Source organism: Brassica rapa, chromosome A01, assembly GCF_000309985.2.
Source record: "Brassica rapa cultivar Chiifu-401-42 chromosome A01, CAAS_Brap_v3.01, whole genome shotgun sequence".
NCBI classification, from domain to species: Eukaryota; Viridiplantae; Streptophyta; class Magnoliopsida; order Brassicales; family Brassicaceae; genus Brassica; species Brassica rapa.
In genome coordinates, this window is record NC_024795.2 from 22,731,671 (window position 1) to 22,755,132 (window position 23,462).

At 34.6% G+C, this 23,462-nt stretch overlaps 2 protein-coding genes, 1 long non-coding RNA gene and 3 other non-coding genes across 20 annotated transcripts; 4 read left to right on the plus strand and 2 right to left on the minus strand.

The window, feature by feature from the left end:
- Positions 1-3,846: 3,846 nt before the first annotated feature.
- Positions 3,847-12,703, minus strand: LOC103836731 (helicase-like transcription factor CHR27). 3 transcript variants are annotated; one of them, XR_004451023.1, is made up of 10 exons: positions 8,597-12,703; positions 8,293-8,444; positions 7,971-8,197; positions 7,766-7,837; positions 7,609-7,686; positions 6,751-7,529; positions 6,464-6,653; positions 6,310-6,388; positions 5,128-6,244; positions 3,847-5,058 (listed from the first exon to the last, which is right to left on the minus strand). XR_004451023.1 is itself a non-coding variant. In XM_033279148.1 (10 exons), the coding sequence occupies exons 3-10, from the start codon at positions 8,396-8,398 to the stop codon at positions 6,207-6,209; spliced, it is 1,569 nt and encodes a 522-aa protein (XP_033135039.1). In that variant the 5' UTR covers positions 8,399-8,444; positions 8,597-9,603; positions 10,026-12,703; the 3' UTR covers positions 3,847-6,206. The 3 variants fall into 3 exon arrangements, 2 of the variants coding, with proteins under 2 accessions (XP_033135039.1, XP_009111275.1); XM_033279148.1 differs by having other exon boundaries at positions 3,847-6,244; positions 8,597-9,603; positions 10,026-12,703; XM_009113027.3 differs by having other exon boundaries at positions 3,847-6,244.
- LOC117129159 lies at positions 3,916-4,025 on the plus strand. The gene has a single exon (XR_004452784.1). It is a non-coding gene; the product is annotated as a small nucleolar RNA Z107/R87 (small nucleolar RNA).
- LOC117129051 lies at positions 4,097-4,194 on the plus strand. Its single transcript, XR_004452624.1, has one exon. It is a non-coding gene; the product is annotated as a small nucleolar RNA R30/Z108 (small nucleolar RNA).
- Positions 4,290-4,382, plus strand: LOC117129182. The gene has a single exon (XR_004452807.1). It is a non-coding gene; the product is annotated as a small nucleolar RNA snoR31 (small nucleolar RNA).
- A 1,777-nt stretch (positions 12,704-14,480) lies between the features above and the next one.
- LOC103836751 lies at positions 14,481-19,171 on the plus strand. Of its 12 annotated transcripts, none has more exons than XR_004449321.1 (11): positions 14,482-14,770; positions 14,924-15,148; positions 15,513-15,595; positions 15,680-15,761; positions 15,906-16,369; positions 16,459-16,557; positions 16,782-16,898; positions 17,019-17,172; positions 17,293-18,589; positions 18,684-18,725; positions 18,917-19,171. It is a non-coding gene; the product is annotated as an uncharacterized LOC103836751 (long non-coding RNA). The 12 variants fall into 12 exon arrangements; XR_004449323.1 differs by lacking the exon at positions 15,680-15,761 and having other exon boundaries at positions 14,483-14,770; positions 17,293-18,439; positions 18,548-18,589; XR_004449331.1 differs by lacking the exon at positions 15,680-15,761 and having other exon boundaries at positions 14,483-14,770; positions 17,293-18,439; positions 18,548-18,589; positions 18,690-18,725.
- Positions 19,172-19,470: 299 nt separating this feature from the next.
- On the minus strand, positions 19,471-22,796 carry LOC103836762 (mitochondrial import receptor subunit TOM40-1). 2 transcript variants are annotated; one of them, XM_009113058.3, is made up of 11 exons: positions 22,291-22,796; positions 22,024-22,105; positions 21,836-21,938; positions 21,670-21,765; positions 21,533-21,583; positions 21,390-21,455; positions 20,441-20,542; positions 20,259-20,327; positions 20,070-20,153; positions 19,889-19,984; positions 19,471-19,811 (listed from the first exon to the last, which is right to left on the minus strand). In XM_009113058.3, exons 1-11 carry the CDS (start codon positions 22,418-22,420, stop codon positions 19,740-19,742), a joined length of 951 nt encoding a protein of 316 aa, XP_009111306.1. In that variant the 5' UTR covers positions 22,421-22,796; the 3' UTR covers positions 19,471-19,739. The 2 variants fall into 2 exon arrangements, with proteins under 2 accessions (XP_009111306.1, XP_009111313.1); XM_009113065.3 differs by having other exon boundaries at positions 19,471-19,793; positions 22,291-22,782.
- Between the last annotated feature and the right edge of the window lie 666 nt (positions 22,797-23,462).

Here is a 23,462-nt window from a genome sequence, read left to right on the forward strand (position 1 = left end):
ACTTATCCATAGCTATATAAGTCTGAAACAATTGACTATAACATTATCAATCTGCAAATCTATTTATATGGTTCGAAGTTGGAACACTATGGGATGAAGCCACCAACACTGCAGGCCACTGTCGTTTCCCAAAATCATGAAAGATAAGTTATTTTTTTGCCTGGTACAGATTTGTTTTTTTAGTTACATTATAAGGAGGTTCCTTTGACTCATTTATTGTCGTCACAAGAGTAGTCGTGGTCAAGCGTCAGAGAGAGAAGGTCTCTGTGGTCTTTAACTCAATATATGCAATATCCAGGCGAATACAACAACGGTTTCCTGACACTAGAGACGGTCTCGCCACCAATGGACTTAGTATTTCCGAACAACTCGGCGAGCAGAAGTCACCGGAGACTCCGAAATCTCCTCTGCCGTGCACCGACTTCGACGCTGCCTACTTTCATTCCTATGCTCACGTAAGGATTCATGAAGAGATGATCAAAGGTATCTTCTTCTTCGTTTATCCATTAGTCTGGTGTGTTACATTGGAAATGAAAATTGAATGATCACTTGTTTGTTTGATACGACTGGAAACTTGCAGCATCACAGCATCACTCTAGAGTTACTGTAGCTTTTTCATCTTTGCAAATGATATTGAAAGAAAAAAAGATTGTTCTGTAGTTTAGTTTTTTTTTTTTGCTTATCCTGTGTTAGGATTCGATTCGGTTTAGCTAAACTGTTTTTACTATGTGGTAGTAGTTTAGTGTTTTGTTTGAACACCTATTACTGCATTGATTGCTTATAACAGGTTGTGGTGGATGTTGGCTGTGGAACAGGCATCCTTTCAATCTTCTTTGCTCAAGCCGGTGCTAAACGGGGATGAGTTACGTGTGGACACAGTTTTGTCATTGAAGATTGGAGTGTTTATAGATGAATGTTAAGTTTGTATCTATGCGTTTATATTCCACCTATGCCACATAGGGTAAACCAAACACTCTTAATGTGTTTCTTACAAAAAGTTATTTTCTTTCTTACAGGTATACGCTGTAGATGCAAGTGATATTGCAGTCCAGGTATTATTTTAGATTGTTCTTTTTATCCAGTAAACAATTTCTCTCGGCCATCTCGTCCTTTTCTATTTTCTACATTTTTTTTTGTGAAAGTGATGATCATAAATTTTGAATGGCTTAGAAAAGGTCCGGTTGGAAATTTGGAAGGGCAATTGTCAATAATAGCACTTTTTGAAGTTTATGTCTCAAAAATAGTACTAAAAGGAGAAAGTCACAAAAATGACATTTATTAAAGGGTAAAATATCTCTAATACCCTTGGTTTAAAATTAAATAAACAAACAAAAATAAATAAAAATAAATAAAATAAAAATAAAAAAAGTGAAAAAAAGAAATTTTTTTTAAAGTTTCAGATTATATGTTTTCAGATTCGAAATTTTTATAATTTTTTTTTTTCGAAACTTTTTTTTTTCAAATTTTCTTTTTATAATTTAAAAATACTTTTTGAAACTGTTTTTAAAATTTTATTTTTTTATTTTAGTATTTATTTTTTATAAAATTTTAAACCCTAATTCCAAAACTCCATCCCTTAACTCTAAACCCTAAGGTTTGGATTAATTAACCCAAGGGGTATAAATGTATATTTACTTCTTTAATGAAACCTATTTTTGTGACTTTGAGCTTTGAGTGCTACTTTGGGAACAAAAAGTTGGTTTGGTGCTATCCTAGTCTTTTTCTCAATTTGAAATCACTTTGGGATCTTGTAATTTCACCAAAACATGTTTTGTTGAACTTGAACTTGGAATAGAAAAAGGAGTTCTTTGATATAATTGGTGCATATTGCTGCCTTTAGTAGGCGCATGTTCAGGGTGTGATGATAGTATGTCTTATTGTCTTAAAATTTTCACAGTTAAGTTGACCATGACCCAGAATTTGTTTGTAATTTATGTTTGTAATTTATGTTTGTAATTTAATGAAAAGCTACATCTATTCATTGCTTCATGGTTTGTAATTGTATCACCTCTGACATCAATCAGATTAAAGAAAGAAATCTTGAGAATGTTTATGAAATATTAGGCTCTGTGAAGTACGAGTCTGGTGTTTTAGTTCTGCACGTGATTTTAATTTTTTTTTCCTATTAGCGTTGAAAAGCATTTGCGTTTCATACTAATGGCTTCTATTTATTTTTTTTGTTATTCTCCTGGTACCACTAGGCAGAGGAAGTTCTGAAAGCCAACGGTTTATCTGACAAGGTCATTGTTTTGCATGGGAGAGTGGAGATAATATCTTTTCTATGATAAATGCTGAGTTGGTCCTGCATGCTATGTCAAACATGCTTAAGTTTTATGTCTATATATATCCAAAAAAAAGGTTGATGTCTATATGAGTTTTGAAAAGAGTTCGTGTTGTTATACAAAAAGATGCGAAAATAGATGAATGTATTTAAAATTTTGGGTTATTCTAGCATACAAGTGAGATAGATTGGTTGAGTGAAAGGCAAACCCTCATTCCGTAGCAAATTAGTAATTCTTATTTTGCTGTAACGTTCTTCTTCAGGATGTTGAAATCGAGGAGGAGGCTGATGTTATAGTTTCGGAGTGGATGGGTTACATGCTCCTGTGTATGAGGTTATATCCTTATTTTATATACACAATATTTTATGTTGATGTCCAGATGATAGATAACCTACTGAATTATTATTTTTTCCCTGGTGTCTCATCCTCGTATTATGTTTTCTGACGTGATGTAGAGTATGCTGGGAAGTGTTATTACAGCTAGAGATCGCTGGTTGAAGCCTGGAGGTTTAATTCTCCCATCACATGCAACAGTATGATTATGATCCCTTCATTATATTTATCATCTAATGACATTTGAAAACAAGGCAACATTTGATTGACTCTGATGACAGTTGTACATGGCACCTATTTCACACCCTGACAGATACAGTCACAGCATTGGTTTTTGGCGCAACGTTTATGGAATTGATAGTAAATAGTATCAACTTAAACTTTGGGACAATCATTACGTTAAATTTGATTGGAATACTAGTTAAAACTGAGTAATTATTTTATTTTACTGTGGATATGATGTTACTAATAAGCTTGCCATGTCCCATATCATGATAGGCGGATCGTTTGGTCATTTCCTAGACATATCCACATCATGATATGACAAAATTAGGTTATTGTGATAGCATTTATTGCTTTGATAGTCCTGGACCTCCTCCTGGTCCTTGGCTTAAGGGAGTAAAAATGTGGCTGTAGCATATCTTGATCATAAGGGTTAGCTGAAAGTGAAACGTGTTCTTCTCCTCGCCTTCACGTTGGATAACTTGTAGTCGAGAATCAGATAAACAGTCAACTTTTATAAAGTGATAAAGAAGCATCTCCCAGTAAGGTTACAGTAATGATGGTTGATGTTGTCTGCAGTGTCTGCAATGATGCAATTGGCTAAACAGTGTGCATTTGAAGAACCTAGCGTGGAATCCATATCAGGCGAGAACGTGCTAACATGGCCAGAAGCTGTATTTCCTTGTTACGTGCAATCTCTTTGAGCTCTCTAAACAAAGTTCCAAAGTTTGCAATTTGGACAACTGGATTATAGATTAGGTTTTAGTAATAAAATAAAAACTATCAAAACAAAAATACCAATTTAACCGAACCAAATCAAACCAAAAACCAATATGAGAGAACCAACTCCTAAAGAAAAATCCTCGAAAACTAACGAGCGGGCTGATTTGATAATGGGCCTCAAACGAAAACTTAAAACCCTAACTACTCTGAGAATATATATATATAATTAGACAGCATTAGCGGTTAGCATCATCATCATCAGTTGTTTTATCTTTCTTGAAGATACTTCTATCGTTGTTTTTTTTTGTTGTTATTGTTTCATATTTGTTTTCGATGATCTCTCAATTAAAATAGAGAAGGCAGTGACGACTCGGAAAATATCAAGCTCAACAGACCGGAATGAGGTGTTTCTTCCTTTACCGGAGATTCGTTTCTGTGTCGATAATCCCGCTGAACTGAGCCTTCTCTCTGTTTTTTTTTAATTTAATTTTTTCCTTTGAAAATTCGATTGAATTCTGAAATTGTTTTGGTGGTGGGGAGATGACGATGAGGATATAACGCTCCCTCTTCTGAGTTCAGCTGAAGTAATTTGCTGGCAGAATCGAACCTAATATTACTAGCCACCACTGAGTCATCTTCTTACCCCCCACCCATAAATGAATTTGCAAAGTTTTATTTTAAAATTCGTTGATTTTAAATCAAGTTAATCGTGAATTGATTTAGGCGGTGGTGATAATGATGAAGCAATAAATCTAATCCAACACTTGATCTGATTAATTTTATGTGCATTTGATGTTATACATGTTTAGCTTCTGAATCTTCCCTGATAGACCCAAGTTATTCATTTACTGTATCGATGATCATTGTTATACTAGTTTATAGGACATTGTTCTTGAGGCCATTTATAGCTTCTTACTATCACACTTCTCTATGAGGGCATTTATTTATCATTCGTATTTTATTGGTATTGGGTAAGCTAATACATTTGAGTCGATATATTCAAATTTGTGAATATATCGACATCACTTCTACCTGTTAACAGACTTTTCACTGTTAAGAGAGCTTCAAGATCATGAAAAGATATCTAAGATATTCATATCACTTACATCTGGAACATTGCTTAATTCTTTGGCAGTCCTGTCTCTTGCTGCCATCTAATCTTCTGAATTCTATGCCATTTTCGATAAAACACAGCTGGACCAAGTTAATGTTTTTTAACTTTGGAATAAAAGTGAGTTTTATTTATAAAAAAAAATTATTTCCTTGTTTCTTGTTTTTGGCTTTGTGTTTTGAGGAGGCGCTGTGTCTTTCTTGGGTTGTGTCTTGGTTCCATCTGATATTTGAGGCTCAACTTTCTTGGGAGGTGGCTTCAAATTTCCATAGTCCACTCCCAATATTTGAATGCCCGTCTTCGTTAACATCTTCATGAGCAAACCTTCTTCAATGTTCCCACACATATATACCATCTGACTTGGTGCATCTATGGTAAATGATACACCTGACATCGAACTCAGAAATAAATAAATAAATCACCAAACCAAACCTTATATAGAGAAAACTTGCCAACCTTGGATGGTCTTGTACCAACTTCCTTCTAACATGTCTCTCTCGAATCTAAATCTCTGCAGCAAAAAAAAAACAGTTCCAAAAACTAAAACAATTGAATAGTGTTGGAAGGAACCCGTCGACGGTTGGCGGGCTGCTTGAGCTGCTAACGTGGCGAGAGCAGACCGCCTCGTGTCGGCCCACGACCCGAATCGATCGGCGGACCGGATTGCTCCGTTCCGCATCCGACCGGGACGCATCACCGGCCTCCATCCGCTTCCCAGAGAAGTTATGAGATCAATATATATGTATAACCAGAAAATGATTATTAGGTTTCCGGATCCCTTGTGGATTCTCTTCATGTCCATAATCAATCCGGTAGAGCATAGCGTAAATTTTGGTTTAAATAACTTTTTAATGAAGACCACAGGATAACTTCGCCACGTAAAAACATCAACTTCTTAGTGAACATCATAGGATTAGCTCCTTCGCCATGTGTCCACCAGTCGGGTGCATCAATGGAGAACGCTAACAGAGAACAAAATAATCATGGAAGAAATAGAAACATCCGCCAGAAACGATCGCAGGTGCTATCCAAGGCTTCTCTAATAGACACCATTATTTTCAGCGTCATCTTTTTGTGTGTAATATGTCTCTCGCGTCTTAATCAAGCGATACTTGATAACTCCGTTTTTTCCATTTTGCTTGTTGTTTTTCTCGTCGCTGCCGCCGCGGTTGACAAAAGAACAGGGGTATATATAACAGAGCCAATAAAAAAGGATCAGCTGCCAAAGGTATCAATTTTCCAGCAATAGATTCTTAGATTTACATATTTCATGCTTCAAATAGATGCAACTTCGCAACACAAAAGACCTAGACTGGTTTCAAGCCTCACAAAAACAAAACACGAAGTCCTAGGAGACCCATAGTATAGAAATTCAATTACAAAAGAGGTTTCTTCTTGATCAAGAAACGTTAGCCACAATCTCCATTACTAATATGTAGGCTACGGGTAGAGCATACAATTCAGTGGTCTACACCATAAAAAGATACATGAGATCATCAACAGTCAGTCGAGTCGCAGAGCTTCCACCATGATCTTCACCATAAGCCGATGCAACCATTCTCCTTTTCTCCTCCTGAAAAGATAATTTAGAAAAATGCAAAATGAAAAAGGGACATCAAATACAAAGCAAGAACATACCTGAAGAAACAACATGACTTGCAGCTACCATATTCAGACCTAGGTTTCCAGCTTTTAGCGACATCAGCATCACCTCTACCTGTTTATAAAACATTCCATGTCTCATAGAAATGACTTAGTTAGTAAAAGTAAAAAAAAATATTATAAAACTTACATCAGGATCATTGCTGAATTCTTTTACAGCCCTGTCTCTTGCTGCTAGACTCATTGTACCATCTAATCTTCTGAACTCTATGCCATTTTCGACAAAACACAGCTCAACCAAGTCAAGCATACCATTCCACTGAGAGAACACTAGCGTCTTTATTGGTTCCTGGCTAGGTGGCTCTTCACCTTCATGTGCTCTGGAAAGAATAACCATGTTTTTCATTTCTGATGATTGGAGCCTTGATTCCAAGGTAAAATGACTTGTACACATCGTACGGATTATATCTAAGGAACCTGAAATAGCTATATAAATCATCAACTGTGTTTTGTATCGGCGCTCCAGACAAACACCACCTCCTTTTGGCTCGAAGAATGCGACATGCTCTTGCCACTTGTATTCTATGATTCTTAATTGTCTGAGCTTCATCAAGTACTACTCTGAGCCACCCAACTCTTGATAGTGTACCGCCAAAAGAACCTCTATTCTTACTAGCACTCACAGAAACTTTACGTTTTTTACTGTTGGAGAAGCTGTGACTGTCATCGTTCTCATCCTCATCCTCATCCAACAAGAACTGTTTGGGAACTTCATTGGTAACAATGGCATAAGTTGTGATAACCACATCATATTTTGCTAATACACTAGGATCTTTGGTCCTATTACCACCATGGTAGACTAAAACAGAGAGTTTGGATTCATCAGAGACCTTCTCATCAAGTTCTCTTACCCACTGCGTTACAACACTCGCGGGACAAACAACTAATGTACCAGCAGCTGGTCTCTTGTTGCTATTAAGTTCCCGTGCTTCTTCATCTTTTGCATTCTCCATATCTGAACTACCATTCTCATCATCACTCAGAAGAACTATGGTCTCACTATCGCTTGAAACCTTGAGCTCTGGTGGTCTTGCATGACTTCCACTTTCATCATGCTTTGCATTTTCTGACTCATCATCATCAGCATCCAGGTCCAGTATTTCAGATTCTTGCTTGCTTGTGATCTCAGACTTTAATTGCGACTCATACTTTTGCTTCAGGATAAGAGCAATCATCGAGACTGTCTTACCAAGTCCCTGGAAAAATAGATAGGGGAAAATCACATAACAGAATCACAGATATTAACTAGGAAAAAAAGTTTTAATTATATGTGACCTGATCAGCTGCTAATATCCCTCCTGAACAGTCTAAACAAGTTGTTTCCTTTCGTAACATCCATGCCAATGCAATTTTCTAAAAAAGAAATAATATTTAGTATACAAACCAATTTCAAAAAGCCAATAAATGGTAACAAAAAAGCATATGATATTACCTGATGTCTCATAAGAGGAACTGAAAGAGTACCAGGAGGTAGATCAACTTCTGTCCTGGGTTGATTCAAATTCTGCAGGGTTAAAATTTTTACTCATATCAGTATTGAAATCATACCAAGAGAGAGCCAAAAAACTGTAAAGCGGGTACAAGGGACACAAACAAGACATGCAAGCACAAAAAAGAAGAGCCAAGTGTTCAAGTACCTGTAGTGCATCCTGATAGATCAGCCTCTCAGAATTCTTGTCTTCCCCAATTTCATTTCCAGTCATGTCCACTGGATCGCTTGGACCATGTAAAGGAGAAGCAGATGTTCCATGTGTCATAGAAGAAGGAGGGAGTATCCTAACCCCATTCCCACTAGGAGAAGCATGATTCGTACATCCAGCACTATCTTGACTATTACCCGCAGAGGAAGTAAAACTACTGCTCCCTGAGTTAAAAAAACAAGACAGGACCGGGGGTTGAATTACTCCATAAACCTAACCTCGCCAAGAATGGACAAAAAGATAATAGCAGAGAGTATACCACTAGTTTCTTTCCCAATGAGCTCGTCATCACTACCACTACCACTGCAGTTGCTGCTGCTGCTACTACTACTACCTGAACTAATTTGAATATCAGAATCCATCATGGGGTCTCCTCAAACTTGACTCGAGCTTCTAAGAAACTGAATTAGCCTGCGATGCAAGACATTGCTAGCATTATTCAACAAATGCAGCTAATCCATGAAACGTAACTCTTTTCACTGTAATAGGAAACAATTTCAACAGCCTAGAAAAACCCAAGGACACCAAATCAAGCAGAGTAACGAAAACAAAACGAGAAGTACCATGGAGGAAGCAGCAAGTTGGAGAAGAAGAGAGGAAGCCACTGTTCATAGGGTTTATTCCTTTCTCAGTGAACCCAAGAATCTTTCATGACACGACGTAGCAGAAGACGGGAAATGTTTTTCTTTTACGCTTCGGTAAGAGTTGATTTCTCTATGGGATACATTTTTCTCTTTTTTGACACTTTAACACATAATGTGCTGGAAGCATACTTTTATGGTGTACGAGACATCTTTTTGACTCATATGCCCTTTGCTCCACGATGGAAAAGAGTGATATAATTGTTTTAGCTAAGCATCTGAAAAGTTAATTTGTTATCTAGTTAGAAAAAGTAACTTACAGATGTACTAAAGTACGTGTATATAAGAAATTGTCCACCATTTTATTTTTTATTTTATGCTATCGTTGTTTCTTTTATTTCACTTTTGTTTTCTTTTACTCTTATCTCAAAAATTAAAATATATAAAATAAATATAATTAACATAATAAATTATACATAAGATTCTTTATCTTTCAACATCCATTTCATATATATATATAAACATTTATATAAAAATGTGTGGACATGGATATATAAACATTTATATAAAAATGTGTGGACATGGACATGAACCTAAATTTTTTAAAAGCAGACGTTCTCGATCATAAAAAATAAATTTGTGGATAAAGAATGGTGGACAAAGATCTCAATAAATATGATAAATGTAGGATATATAATTTGTTGTATAGAACGAAGAATTCAAAAATTGTAAACATAATAATTTATTGTTGTGGACAGAGAGACGTGACTAAATCTGTGGACATGGACATGGATTAAATTTGTGGACATGGATGGAATCTGTTGATAAAAATTTGTAGACGAAAACGTTTTCATTACTTAAGAGAAAGAACAAAGGTCTTGAGGCAACGACTCAAACCAAACTAAAGGACAAAATATGAAGGACAAACACCACTAGGTGTCAGCATCAACTCTCGAGCTTTATGACCTCTTAGACTCTCCTCAAGGATCCTGTCATGTAGCCAACAAAAACTTTCAGAAGTTATACGATTGGTAACATTGTTGGTAGGTGACACTGTCTGCAGTTTCTTTGCCACACCACACATACATGATACCACAAACGAAACACAAAACACACAAACACAGTAAAATACAGTGACATAGAAACACAAAGACGATGACATATACAAAGACGAAACAACAACCGAACATCAAATTAGACAAAACAAAAACAAAGAAATCAACCACACATGTTTCAATACCAAACAATACAGTACAATGATATCAACCAAAAGATAGTTCATATTTTCATGGAGAAAATGCACACAACACATCAAACAAACTAAACTCAAACCCGTTTTCCTCAATTTTTCAGAACATCAATTTCTCAGAACAAAAAATCACGAGTGAAGAAAACAAAAAAAGAATCTTACCTCGATTTCGAGAAACAGAGACAATCAACGAACTCAGTCCACCTTTCGTTTGTCTCGAAATCTCAAATCCTTCTTGATTACCTCCCCACTTCTCAACTTCCTCATGATTTCATCTCAAACTTTTCGTTTATGGTTTGTGTTATTGAACGGAATTTCCAAAACAAAACAAAACAAAACAAATCAATTTGGGAGTGTATTTGAGGAGAGAACTTCGATAATTACGCGCCGTATATCAGATTAATGTTTACCTTTGCTATGGAGATTGGTTTCATCAGTAGGAACTAAGCTGAATCCAATCAAGACACATCACAATAAAGAGATTCGTCCAGAGGAGAACCACAGAGCCAGACTGTCGTACATATAAATTTCGGTGGAGGATTCTCGAGAGTTCCCAAGTCGTGTAGATGAGATTACACAATCAAACTCGCGGCGGACCTCTGGTTTCATGGTGTTCTATGGAGAAATTGAAGATGAAGAAGAAGAGGGTTCACAGAATTAGGGTTAGTAAACGAAGGGACCGTCAAATTAGAAAAAGTAAATCTGAATCTGAAAAAGTAAAGTTGGAGAGAGAATATAGGTTGGTTTTGGGTAAACGACCTATTTCTACACCAGAAGTATCATATAGTAACTGTTACACACGATCTTTCAACCTCGTCTCAATTGCACATATGAAAACTTATCAAACCTATTTCCCCCTGATTCAAATGATCCAAACCCGAATCCACATAGCTTCGGTTATTCATTGATTTATTGGTTTGTAACAGGTAAATCAAACCAAAAGACAAAATACAATTCGACCAGAGAGATCCGACTTTGTTCACCCGGTTTTGAAGCCATCTCGCGGATCTGTGTATCTCCCCACCTGCAAACAAACAGAACACATACAATAGTTGAAAACACATGAAAGATTTTCCAAATTTTTATGTTTTCTTCATAAATTACTATACCAACAACAGCTTGGCTTGGAAGAAACTCGATAATCCCATCGCTTGCAACAACAAAGAACACTCATAACTCTAGCTCCACGCGCTTTCACCCTCTCACATCCATCTTTCATAAAAGGCGTTTGATCGTAAGACAAATCCTCAAGTAACCTCGTTTAGAGAACAGAGTAAGCCATTTTAAAATTGAGAGAATAGAGTAAGCCATTTTAAAATTGATGATCCGAGAGGCTTCCGAACGACGATGGCGTCTTCTCCCTTGGCGTCTCTTTGTCCACGAGAACCTCCCAATATTTACACACACACACAAAAGAGGCTACGAGGACCTCTAGCTCTGTTAGAACAAGCAATCTCTAAGGAAAGAAAGTGAAGGGTATTCGTCAGATTCAACAATGGCATCAGACAATGTGTAGAGCTTTGCAGATTTCATATTGTTCAAAAGGAGGAAGACGAGATTCACAGCCACATACATAATTTTTGTCTTTCCAATAAAATAGAAGAATGATTTGGGGGAAACAAAAAGCTCAAAATTTTTTTCTGGGTTTTCTTTTTCTTTTGCTGTTGTTCGAATTCTTCTTCTTCTTCCTCAACATTATGTGACTTCAGTTTTCTGGGTAAACCTCGGTTAGTAGATCAGGTTATATATTTTTTGGTTTAGCACTTTTAATTGGGTCATTTTTGGTTTAGTTAGGTTATCTATTGATTAGATTACAAATAGATAAATAGTAAATCAATTTAAATCGGCTAGGTGTAGGTTTTGGTTCCGACGAAATGTTTTATGTGGATTCGGGTTTCGATCTTTCAAATCGGGGGGAAATCAGTTTGATAAGTTTTCATGCATGCAATTAAGACGAGGTTGAAAGATCGTGTGTAACTGTTACTATATGATACTTCTGGTGTGGAAATATGTCGTTTACCCGTTGGTTTTTGAAAACTAAAAAATAAGAAACTGATCAATTGTTTTTTTTTTTTAAAGAAGGGAAAGTGACAGCTTAGTTAAGAAGGGTTGTGGTTAGGAGAGAGCGTAGTTAGATTGAGGACATATAGGACATTGCACAAAGAGAAAGTGTGCCTCCACCAGCAGGTGACCTATTGTGTAATTTGAAAGACAAAAAGTGTCTTAAAGAGTAAAAAATTCCTTTGGTAATTATATTTCCATCATAAATATAGAAACAAAGGTAACAGTTTACAGCAGTGTTTTGAAACCCGACCCGGACCCGCGGTTGAACCGGTAAACCCGGTGACCTAGAAAAAATTCGGTTTGAGTTTTGTGAAAAACCCAATATTTAGAAACCCGCAAAAACTCACAAAAACTCACTAAAATCCGGAACCCGATACCGGTTGAACCACCGGTTGAACCAATAAATAATTTTTTTTTAGTTTTTAGATTATGTTTTATATTCTAAGTTTCCAATTAAGAAGTTAGGTGCTGACAAAAAAAGTTAGGTTTTCCTTTTTCATTTTTATATTGTGATTTTTAAATTTTGACGAAGATTTCACTATGCCACTTGAACAAAATGAAGTGAACGATGGTAGAAAGAAGACTTATTCTTGGGTTCACCCTCTAGGTTCACCAACCAATAGGATTATGTTATTTCAAATTTGATATCTTTTATAAAAGGAAACAAAATATTGTCAAGTTATATTATGTTTTCAAAATAAAAAGATAAAAAATAAAAATAGTAGTAATTACAAAAAAAAAATTTTTAAGTCTTCAGGAAAAAACTAAATCCTAAATCCTAATCCCTAAATCCAAAACCCTAAACCCTTGGGTAAACCATAAATCTTTGGATAAATCATAAACTCTAAATCAAAAACACTAAACACTAAAACACTCAAGGGTTTAGGATTTTAGTGTTTAGTGTTTAGTGTTTTTGATTTAAAATTTATGATTTATCCAAGGGTTTAGGGTTTACCCAAGGGTTTAGGGTTTCGGATTTAGGGTTTAGGGATTAGGATTTAGGGTTTAGTGTTTTACTGACGACGTTAACAATATTTTTTTAAAAAAATCTTTTTTTTGTAACTACTATTTTTTTTACTTTTTTATTTTAAAAACATAAAATAACTTGACAATATTTTATTTCTTTTTTTAAAAGATATCAAATTTGAAATAACATAATCTTATTGGTTGGTGAACCCTAGGGGGTGAACCCAAGAATAACTCTAGAAAGAACCAAAATTAGTTTATGTGATTTGGTGTTAGTTAATTTCCGTTATTGACAATTTATTACAATGATCTTTAACTTTTAGTTTATTTTGAATTTGAAGTTTAGTTTATTATTCACATTAGACATTTAAATATTTATAATATTTATATCTTGATTTTTTCAGATGTCATAACTTTTATTTTGTTACATAAAATTTTAAATAGTCTCAACAATTTTTTGATATTTTATGTCAAATGAAAATAAAAATATAAAAACTAAAGTAAAGTGTTTTCTAAATACTTTTTAAACATAAAATATATACATATCCAAACTATTATTTTATGTTTTAGAAAACATTTAAAAAATATTAAACTTTAGTTTTTATGTATTTATTTTCATAGATAATATATTATTATATAAAAAATAAATTCATTTTTTTAACCTGCGGTTCATCCGCGGTCGACCCAATAACCCAGCAACCCGATAAGTCGTCCGGTTCAGTATCCGGGTTGGGTTTAAAAACATTGGTTTACAGTGTTACAAAAAAAAAGGTAAAAGTTTACATTTGCTCGGCCCACGATTACGTCTCTTGGCCCATCTAACCATTTCCAAATTCCAACTCACTTTTAAAGACATACATTAGAGAAAAACTATACTTTCTACAAAGACTGTTTAAAATAAATAAAGAGAAATTTGATTCAAATACTATAAGTCGGTTAAAACTTTTCAAAATACGTTTAATCAAAAATAGTTTAACATTTAGATTTAAGGTTTAGTGATTACTGCTAATGTATTAGTATTTAATGGATGAGATTGGTTTTATAAACGATTTAAGATATTTATAAAAATAATTAATTTTTAAAAGTAAATTTAAAAAATAGTAGAAAGTTTTGGTAAAATTAAAATTATCCTCAAATAAAATACATTAAGAATAGTTTTAGATTTTAGATGTATTTGGCCATTGTCCCAACATTTTTACTGATTTATATTAGAAAATTTACAAAATAAATATATAAAATATATTTTAACCTTTTTTATATAAAATAACATTTATTTATTCACACTGCCAATTCTGTTTAAAAAAAAATTAGAGATTGTTTGAATAGCTTTTTTTTGCTGTTGTCCCAACCTTTTTACTGATTTATATTAGAAAAGTTACAAAATAAATATGTAAAATATATGTTAATCTGTTTTCTATAAAATATTTTTTTTTATTCACACTGCCAATTCTATTTAAAATTAAAAAATGAGATTATTTGAATAGATTTTCTTTTTGCTGTAAAAACAAATAAAATCTATACTAATACTAAAAGAGATATATGAGCTCCATTGAGCCTATCCACGTAAGCATAAAAAAACAACCAATAAAAAACCTTCTTTTTGCCACGTAACATTAGGTTTCTTCTTCTTTTCACGCTTGCGACCTTCCCCAATTTGTTTCCAGAAACTTGAAGCGTTTTTCCAATCTCCGTAACTTCAATCAACCTCTTCGCATCTCCCTTCACTACTCCTATTTAAAACAGTTTGTCCAATCTTTCATGCGATCAGAATCGCATTCCTCTATAGGAGAAGAAGATAAAGTCATCGCCATGAAATTTGTTAGATCCACCGGAAAATCTTGAATTTCTACGGTTCCAAAAGCAAAGAGATTTATCAGGTTTGTGTCTACTCCATTCATTATTCATTCTGCTCAAAATAATTTCATCTGATTCTCTATGGGTGATTCATTGATGTTAGCTTGATTCTTAAAAATAACTCCAAGATCATATCACTGTTTTCCATCCACATAATCTCCTTTCTATTTAAGCAGGGATAAGATCCGAAGGAATGTTAGTTTAGAAGCGTAACCCGTGTTTCGATCCTGTCGGAGCTCCACCGCGACCACCGAGGACCATAGTCAAAAGCGTAACCCGCGTTCAATCCTGTCGGAGCTCCACCGCGACCACCGAGGACCATAGTCAAAAGCGTAACCCGTGTTTCGATCCTGTCGGAGCTCCACCGCGACCACCGAAGACCATAGTCAAAATTTCATTCGGTTAGTTAGCTTACATATATATATATATATGAATACCTTTCTAAATATTCAATAAGAATATTGTTTATGTGTGTCAGTGTGTGTGAATTCGAATCATTTTTCTTGATTGGATGGAGTCAGGGGAATAATTTGAAAGAATTGTAATATATATGGCTGACACCTAGATTGAACTGAAAGCTTTTTGGTTTAAAACTTAACTCTTGAATCATTTCCTCGACTTTATATATGCTTTGTTTTCTGTTGTATGAAATTCTTTGACACTTACGAATGCTCACCTCAGTTAATGACGGGATTGTCAAGAAAACCTATAAGTAGTCCAAGAAGATCAATTTTACAATCCTCTAAACTGTTTGTCTGTTTTCAGCTGCAGAAGGGTAAGTGACAATCACTTCTAGGGCACCATCTCAGAATGTACTGCCAAGTGGTTTCGGCTTAAAAATCTGTAAGGTTATCATTCATCAACAAATTTTTATTACTCTTACAGTTTGTATCTCTGCACCATCTAAACTGTTTCAGATCACGGTTAACCAGATAATGAACAATTTCAACTGATTAGCAAAAGGAAACTGAAGCATGACTCATGTTTAGAGCTATATATTTTTTTATATGACTGGTATAAGCATCATCCGAAATCTATCTAACAACTGTCATCAAGATCCTGTTTTTTCTTTTGGTTTGTCGGTGACAAATCCATTTTTTAAAGCCTATATGTCAGTGACTCTCACCGTTTGTAACGATTTGGTGTCATTGTGTGTAGGACTTGAAGTTCTCAACCTTCCACCTGATATCCAAGAGATCCTACAACACTTGGGAACTATTCAGTGACTCCAAAATCATACATGGGGAAACTATCCGAGCATAAGTTTGGGGCATGCGACTGGTACAGTGATGCGTCCTCCAGGATATGCACATTCTTGGTGTTCATTCTCTTCTTATTATTTTGATAGAAGGGAACTGGCGGCTTTTCCTTTATTAGTGCCGGTGGCCGAAAATCCTTCTAGCTATGGTTGTGAAGTTGATCAGCCTTTTAGATAAGATTGTGACAGGTGCTCAGATGGGAGTTATCAGTCTCATAATGAGAGGTAAGTATATCTTTCCCATGATTGAATTGCAAAACCCTCCTGCAGGGTCCTATTCTTTGAGGGAAAATATATATGGGCCCTTGATCTCCGGTTGGCTTCTCTAACTGCAATCAGGAATTGGTCAGTTCACTTACAGAATGTATGGCTGCAATTTCATATCACTTTATGTGTTGATGTTCTGCCCAAAGCTTAGTAAGGCTAATACAAGCCAATGTTTCTTCTTTGCAGGTGTTCTTTAATGTATAAGTGGAAAATTTCAGCCAAAGCCGAGAAATGATTAACGCCTTATTCCTGCCACCGATCCTAACGCACGTACGGCAACGAAAGGTACCAAATTTTCGCTCAAATCCAAAGATACATGATCCAAAGATACATGTTCTTAAGTATTCTTCATGTCTGCATCATAGAGATTAATTTCAGATTTTTCCTTCTTGATTTGAATCTCCATGGTAAGAGTCTTTATTTTCTTCAAGATTATGTATTTTCTGGAGATCTTTACAATTTCTAGACTGTTGATCCAATCTAAGTTTTTTTCCCTTTTTCTGTTACAGATAATTCAAAACTTTCTAAACAGCTGACCGTGTTATTAACCACTACGATCGGAGGGACTGGCAAACAACATGTAGTCTTTTGGCTCAAGCCAACTAATATGTCCCTTATGGCTTGAGGTTCGGAAATTTAGATTAAAGTTTTTTCCCTTTAATCTTGATCAGTAAAAAAGAAGTACTTCTTGGGTTTATTTCAGTTTTGAACTTCAGTATTTACTTCTTGAATTTCATATGAAATAGGTATAAAAATAGGAGAGAATGATGAAAAGATCTTCATTGGTCACAAGATGAGACAGAGTTTCTTTGATATCACTAACTCTCAAACTCAAAGAGGAGCTTAATTTTCAAGAAACATGTTTAGCGGCAAGTAAGGTTGACATCTCATTCTGGGTTTGTAAGTCTCTAACTTGCGATCTCATTGTCTTAAATTAATTATCAGTAAAAAAGGAGTACTTCTTGGGTTTATTTCAGTTTTGAACTTCAGTATTTACTTCTTGAATTTCATATGAAATAGGTATAAAAATAGGAGAGAATGATGAAAAGATCTTCATTGGTCACAAGATGAGACAGAGTTTCTTTGATATCACTAACTCTGAAACTCAAAGAGGAGCTTAATTTTCAAGAAACATGTTTAGCGGCAAGTAAGGTTGACATCTCATTCTGGGTTTGTAAGTCTCTAACTTGCGATCTCATTGTCTTAAATTAATTACTAGATTTGATTTTGGTTTTATTTGAGATCATGAGATGTAAAAGTATTTTCTTTAATCAATAAAAAATGTAAAACAATTGAGCTAAGCATATACGAGTTGTACATGGAGGAATACACAGTTTGCACACATATCTTGGTTTAATTTAGGGTCCTGTGCACCAAAGAAAACCATTTATTTTTCTACAGGAGATAAAATTTTCTAGAAACAAGGTGCAACCAGAACTTACTACTCCTTGCTCACATGTTGTGTCAGTTCTTCACTTCTTTGTTTAACAATGGATATGTTTCAGGTGAAAACTTTGCACCACGAGGTTACTTGCAAAAATGCTTTGCTTAAGGCCAAGTGTTCTGAATAAGAGATTTGGTTTCTTTCCTGTAATTTTTAAATCATCTTCTGAACTTATATATTAACCAACAAGTTGTAGACTCTTATAAATCATGTTTAGGTATTGCTTTTACTTTTAACTTACGTCTGTAATTCAAACTAAAGTTGGATGTTTCTGATATTATTCACTACTACAGCAGCAGGCTTAGTTACTAATATTAGTTAACATTAGTGAAAGTTCATACTAGGTAGAAATTGTAATGTTAATGTGTTTGCATTTGAGTCGTTGGACTGCATGTGGACAGCTGTTTTAGGACGAAAGAAGACCCTCAGTTATACTATGCACCAACGAAGCCTTTGGAAGAAGGAACATCTGAGGCAGAACAACGTAAAGAGAAGTTAAGTGTACTTTTGTGAATGAATGTTTTACATAAATGCTATGCGGTATTGATATGTGATTGTTGAGATGTTGGCGCATACATTCTTAGAATGGAAGTAAGTCATGAAACAAGAAGTGAGTATCAAAAGGAGATAGAAGAGCCGTATATGGGTAATGTTGAGAAAGAGCGAAAGGTGGCAAACAATTCGAAGCCTAACAGCGGAAACAAAGGGATGAAGATTGTGATGGTAACTATACATGAAAAACATGAAGTCAGACTGTTTCTTTTCTTTTTATTATGTCATCCTTTGTTTCTGATTATTAAATGAGAACTAAAAGATTTAAAATCTGGAAAGCATGAAGTTCTCAGTGTTCACGGTCACATTTTCTTATCTGAGGTTAGATTTTCTTCAAGAATCATGAATATTTCTTCTATAAAAATCTACATCAGCTAATGGTGTTTTCTATTAAAAAAAATCTTGTGGGGTGTAGAAACAGCCTGGAAATTTGTTGGAGGGATTTACAAGGACTCAGGTGAGTACATTTGCCGTGACCATAAATTTAAATTGATGTTCTCTGTTTCAAATTTTGTGTGGTGTCTATCACAGATCAGTTTCTTGGATTAAAGTAGCATTCATTGTGTTGATATATTATGGTTAGTCACAGATCTATTTCTTAGACTATCGTTTGTTAATGAATACATGTGTTTTTTTATACGTCAAAAGGGGGTTTGGACGTCATAAAAAGAAAGATTACATCGGCTGAAACAACAAAAGTGACAAGGGCAGAGGAAGAAGAAGATTCTTGGAATAAATATTCGAGTCGTAAAATTATTTTATCTTGCTGGAAATATTTTGTTTCATACTGAATGCTACTTTAAAAGTTACACTGTTGACATGTTTTCAATGATTTAAAAAATATATATATGTTTCTCTAAAGAAAAACATAAACAAAAGAAAAACATAAACACTTCATCTCGATATGCATGGTTTATTTCTCATTCTATCCTATTCAAAATGCCCAACTCTAATTAGTCTCTGAATTTTTTTGAAAATATTAAACTTACATGCATAAAAGTTCTGTTTTAAATACATCTTAAGACTAAAAGAGATCATCAATAAAACATAAACAAAACACAACAAAATAGCTACTTTTCAATTCATACTTTGTTGGTTCTTTATGACAAAATAATCAAATGATATTTTTATACTAAATTAAAAAAAAAATTTTATAACGGCACAATCCGCGCGTAGCGCGGACACGGACCTAGTAATAGTAATGAGTTAAAGATACTGGTATTAAAAGAAAAAAAAAAGTAAAAACAAAACTTCTTTTTTCTTAATGGATGCCTTTGAGAGAAATCCTAAACTGAGAAAATAAACAACACAAACATTCTTCCTTATGATTTTGTTCATAAAAGCCTAAACTGAAATTTTGGGAGGGAAATACAAATAATAATAAATTTAAACCGAGTCCCTCCGCTGAACCGCTGCAATCTGCGCTGCGTGTATAGAGCCAGTGCTTTATTGCGTGCTGCTGCTTCTTTTCTTAGCCGACTGTTAAACCAAATCCAAACTTGTAGTCTTTCTTCTTATGGTCAACCTGTGAGAAAAAAAAACCCTATCAAGGAGTTTTCAAACAAGAATCTTCGGTTCAAGTCTCAGTACATGAACGAACAAGGCACAACATTATGTTACCTCTGCAGACAGAAGAAAATTAAGTCCCATACTCAACCTTTCTTCCAGGAGAGCTGATGTAACTCCGTTGGAATCAATCTTCCCCCTCACACGAGACTGAAACAACACCACACAGATTATAAGAATCAATGCGCATGTTTTATTGCTTGTTTTTCAGTTCCATTACAATCTAGAAATTTACCTGTCTGAGAAGGTAGTCATACCCAACACTAGCTACAACATCTCTTGAAAAGTAGTTGTACACAAAATCGGTGGCGAGTGAAACCTGATCATTAAGGTTAAAAATGAAGGTTGTCTTGTTTTATCTCTACACTCTTGTAAAAAGGGTTATAACTTATAAGATGAGCTCAATGATAAAAGGTATTTGTACCTTCTCGGAAATCTTCTGAACATAGTTCATAACTACATTACCAGTGCTAGCAACTTGCGCAGAGGCGACCTGTTGGTAAAGAATAGTTGTTAGTATGATAGGTACTACACAAACTGTTTAGAGTGTTGTTCCAATACAGCTTGAAAACGAGTAGTGATGAATTAACAGAGAAGATGAATTACCATCTGATCAGTTTCGTATCTTGCAGCGTAACCTATACCCGACTTCCTTGGCACACCAGCCCAGAAAACTTCCCCACCCAATGATAGACGGGGTGTCACACTCTGTTCAAAAATTTATTAATATACAATGAGAACAACGAATAAATAAACAAAAAGACAACTTTTCTTATAACCATAAAACTAAGCATGACAAAACAAAGATGATTAGAACGAGTTATGGTTCATCTCTCATCACTACGTTACTGCAAGAGAGCATAAGTGCAAATAGGTCTGGGCAAAATAACCGGAACCGAAGAACCGAACCGGAACCGAACCGAAATACCGAAACCGGAACCGGACCAATACCCTCAAATACCCGAACGGTTCCTATATTTTTATATCCGAAATAACCGAACCGAACCAAGAACCGAACGAGTACCCGAATATATAAAAATATTAATTATATATACATATAACATCACTAAATATATATTTTTAATTTAAAATTCTATTAAAAGTATCTGAAAATAGTTGAGGATAACTAAGTTATTATAAAGTATCCAAACTACCCGAAAGTATCCAAAACTATCCGAATAGTTTTATCCGAAATATCCAAAGTAATCCGAAATATCCAAATTTTTTATCTAAATCATCCTAATTATTTGATATTTTACCCTAAATAACCGATATTTTATCCAAATTATCCGAACTATCCGAACCGGATCCAAATGAGAACCGAACTTTTTCCAGATATTTTTGGTTCCTACATTTACTATCCGAACCGAACCGAACCCGAAACTATCCGAACCGAACCAAAAATAGGTCGAGTACTAAATGGATCCTCTAACCCCTATCCGAACTACGATACCCGAAATGCCCAGGCCTAAGTGCAAAGATGTCTAACCCTTTTCCTATCTACTATTTGACTTCATGAGGAAAAAATTGCAAGGGGGACAATAGTCAACTTTACCTGAATATAGGTTGCTCCAACTAGAGCACTGTTCCCAAGTTGAAGTTGGGCTCTGTAGTCTTTTCCCTACACAAACATGAGATGAAGAAACTCAAGACGAACCAAACGGATAAGAAAATTTCAAACAGAAAGAAGTTCCTCACCATGTAGTCAAAGTTGAAGACCGCATGTGACATATGTGGCTCACCTGTCAGCTGGAAAAAAAGAAAAAAAAAGGATGATAAATACAATATTCCAGATACACCATAGAACAAACACATTCACCAGTTGCAGCACTTACTTGAGCATTGGCCTTTAAGATCAACTTATCACTTAAATCAGCTTTCAGTCTTGCATTGAGTCTACCATCAGTCATAACCCTTCCAACAAGCATCAACTGCATATTAATATTTGTCATTCTCATATCTTCTTGTTACCCATAAGTTATAAATCACCAAAAATGCTACCTTTGGGTCAAAGTAATTGGCACCAAACTCATAATGGGCTGTTGGAATTTTGATCGTTGTGTCAGGTGACTGAGAAGGAACTTCGGTTGGCCCCATCATTACACTATATTTCAATAAAAAAAAGGATAACAGACTTAATCATAAACGCAAGTGATTACAAGTAAAACTGTAAACATAATGTAACTAACCTGTGGCTGAGAGAAAACCTTTGATTCAACCCTTTGGAAAAGTCAAAACGTAAACCCTCAAAAGTTTCAGACTTTAAAGACACTGCAAAGAAATAATCCAAACCAATTGAAACATTAATCAAAATGATTCACCAAAACAGTAAAGAAACCATAAGGAGAGACTTGTAATCTCTACAAAACACAAGTGAAATCTCTAAGAAGGAGAATAGAATGCACAGACTAGAGTGACACTCATCTATCAAGAAAAGTGGATATGAGATACTGAACTGTAAGCTTCACGGTGGAGTTCGTCATAAGGAGCAGGGCACGGGAGATTCGAGTAATCAACTTTCTCATCGGCTTTAGGAGGCTTTCCGTCGATTTGTGCCGTCACGAGAGGTGGGAAGAGATCCGCCATCGCCGTCGCCGTCGCCGCTACCGCCTTTTCAAAATCGTCGACGGTGGAAAAGGAAGGGTCTTCTATTTGGGGGCGAGGGTTTTGTAAATTGTCACTGTTTGATTCTTTACTCGTTTCGGTCTTGTTCTTAAACCGGGTTTCGGACCGTTCTTTCTCCGGTTTCTTTTTATTCGTGTAAGAACCATTTAATTAGGCACTCATTTAAAGTGAGACTGCTGTACATTTTAAAATTTTGTAGTTTTAGAATGTGAAGACGTTCCTGTATATATCAGAGAAAAGTGATTGCTGCTGTACATTTCTCAAACTTTCTAGTTTTAGAATGTGAAAATATCTGTATGAAAGTTACTGTATGTATCAGAGAAAAGTGACAGCATTTTACTGATGTGCACTTTTAAGCTTATTTGTGTATATGGACGTTACTGTACACATCCCCTATATATTAAAATAGAAGCATTACGACATATTTTTGTAGCCACATGTCATCACCACAATCATTCTTAGAATCTTTAGAAAAATATGTTGGTCCATATAAATATATAATAAGATTTTTATTAAACTAAGCATAAATTAATCATAAATGTTCTTCGTTGTTTCCTTAAATAAAAATCACAAAATTACCTAATGTGACTAAAGTATATATGACAATTAATGATTTTGAATAATAAAGATTTGATAAAAATCAGTCTATTCTCTATCATTTTTAATTCATTTTAAAATAAATTAAACAACCACATTAACTATATAATAAAAATTTAGATTTTTTCGTATATGTTATATTTTAAATTTTAAAAAATGAATATAAATGACTAAAGTTTTTAAAAATCTCACTGAATTTTTTGTGATCCATGGTTTAAAATTTATGTTATAACAAGATACAAATGATTACGAAATTACATAAGTAGGAAGTCTCATTTAATAAATATTATATATATGCATATTAATATTTTTTTAAAAATAAATTATATACCATATAAAATACATAAATATTTTAATTTTTAATTTGATTTGAATTTTTTTCATAAACATTTGAACAATTATTGAC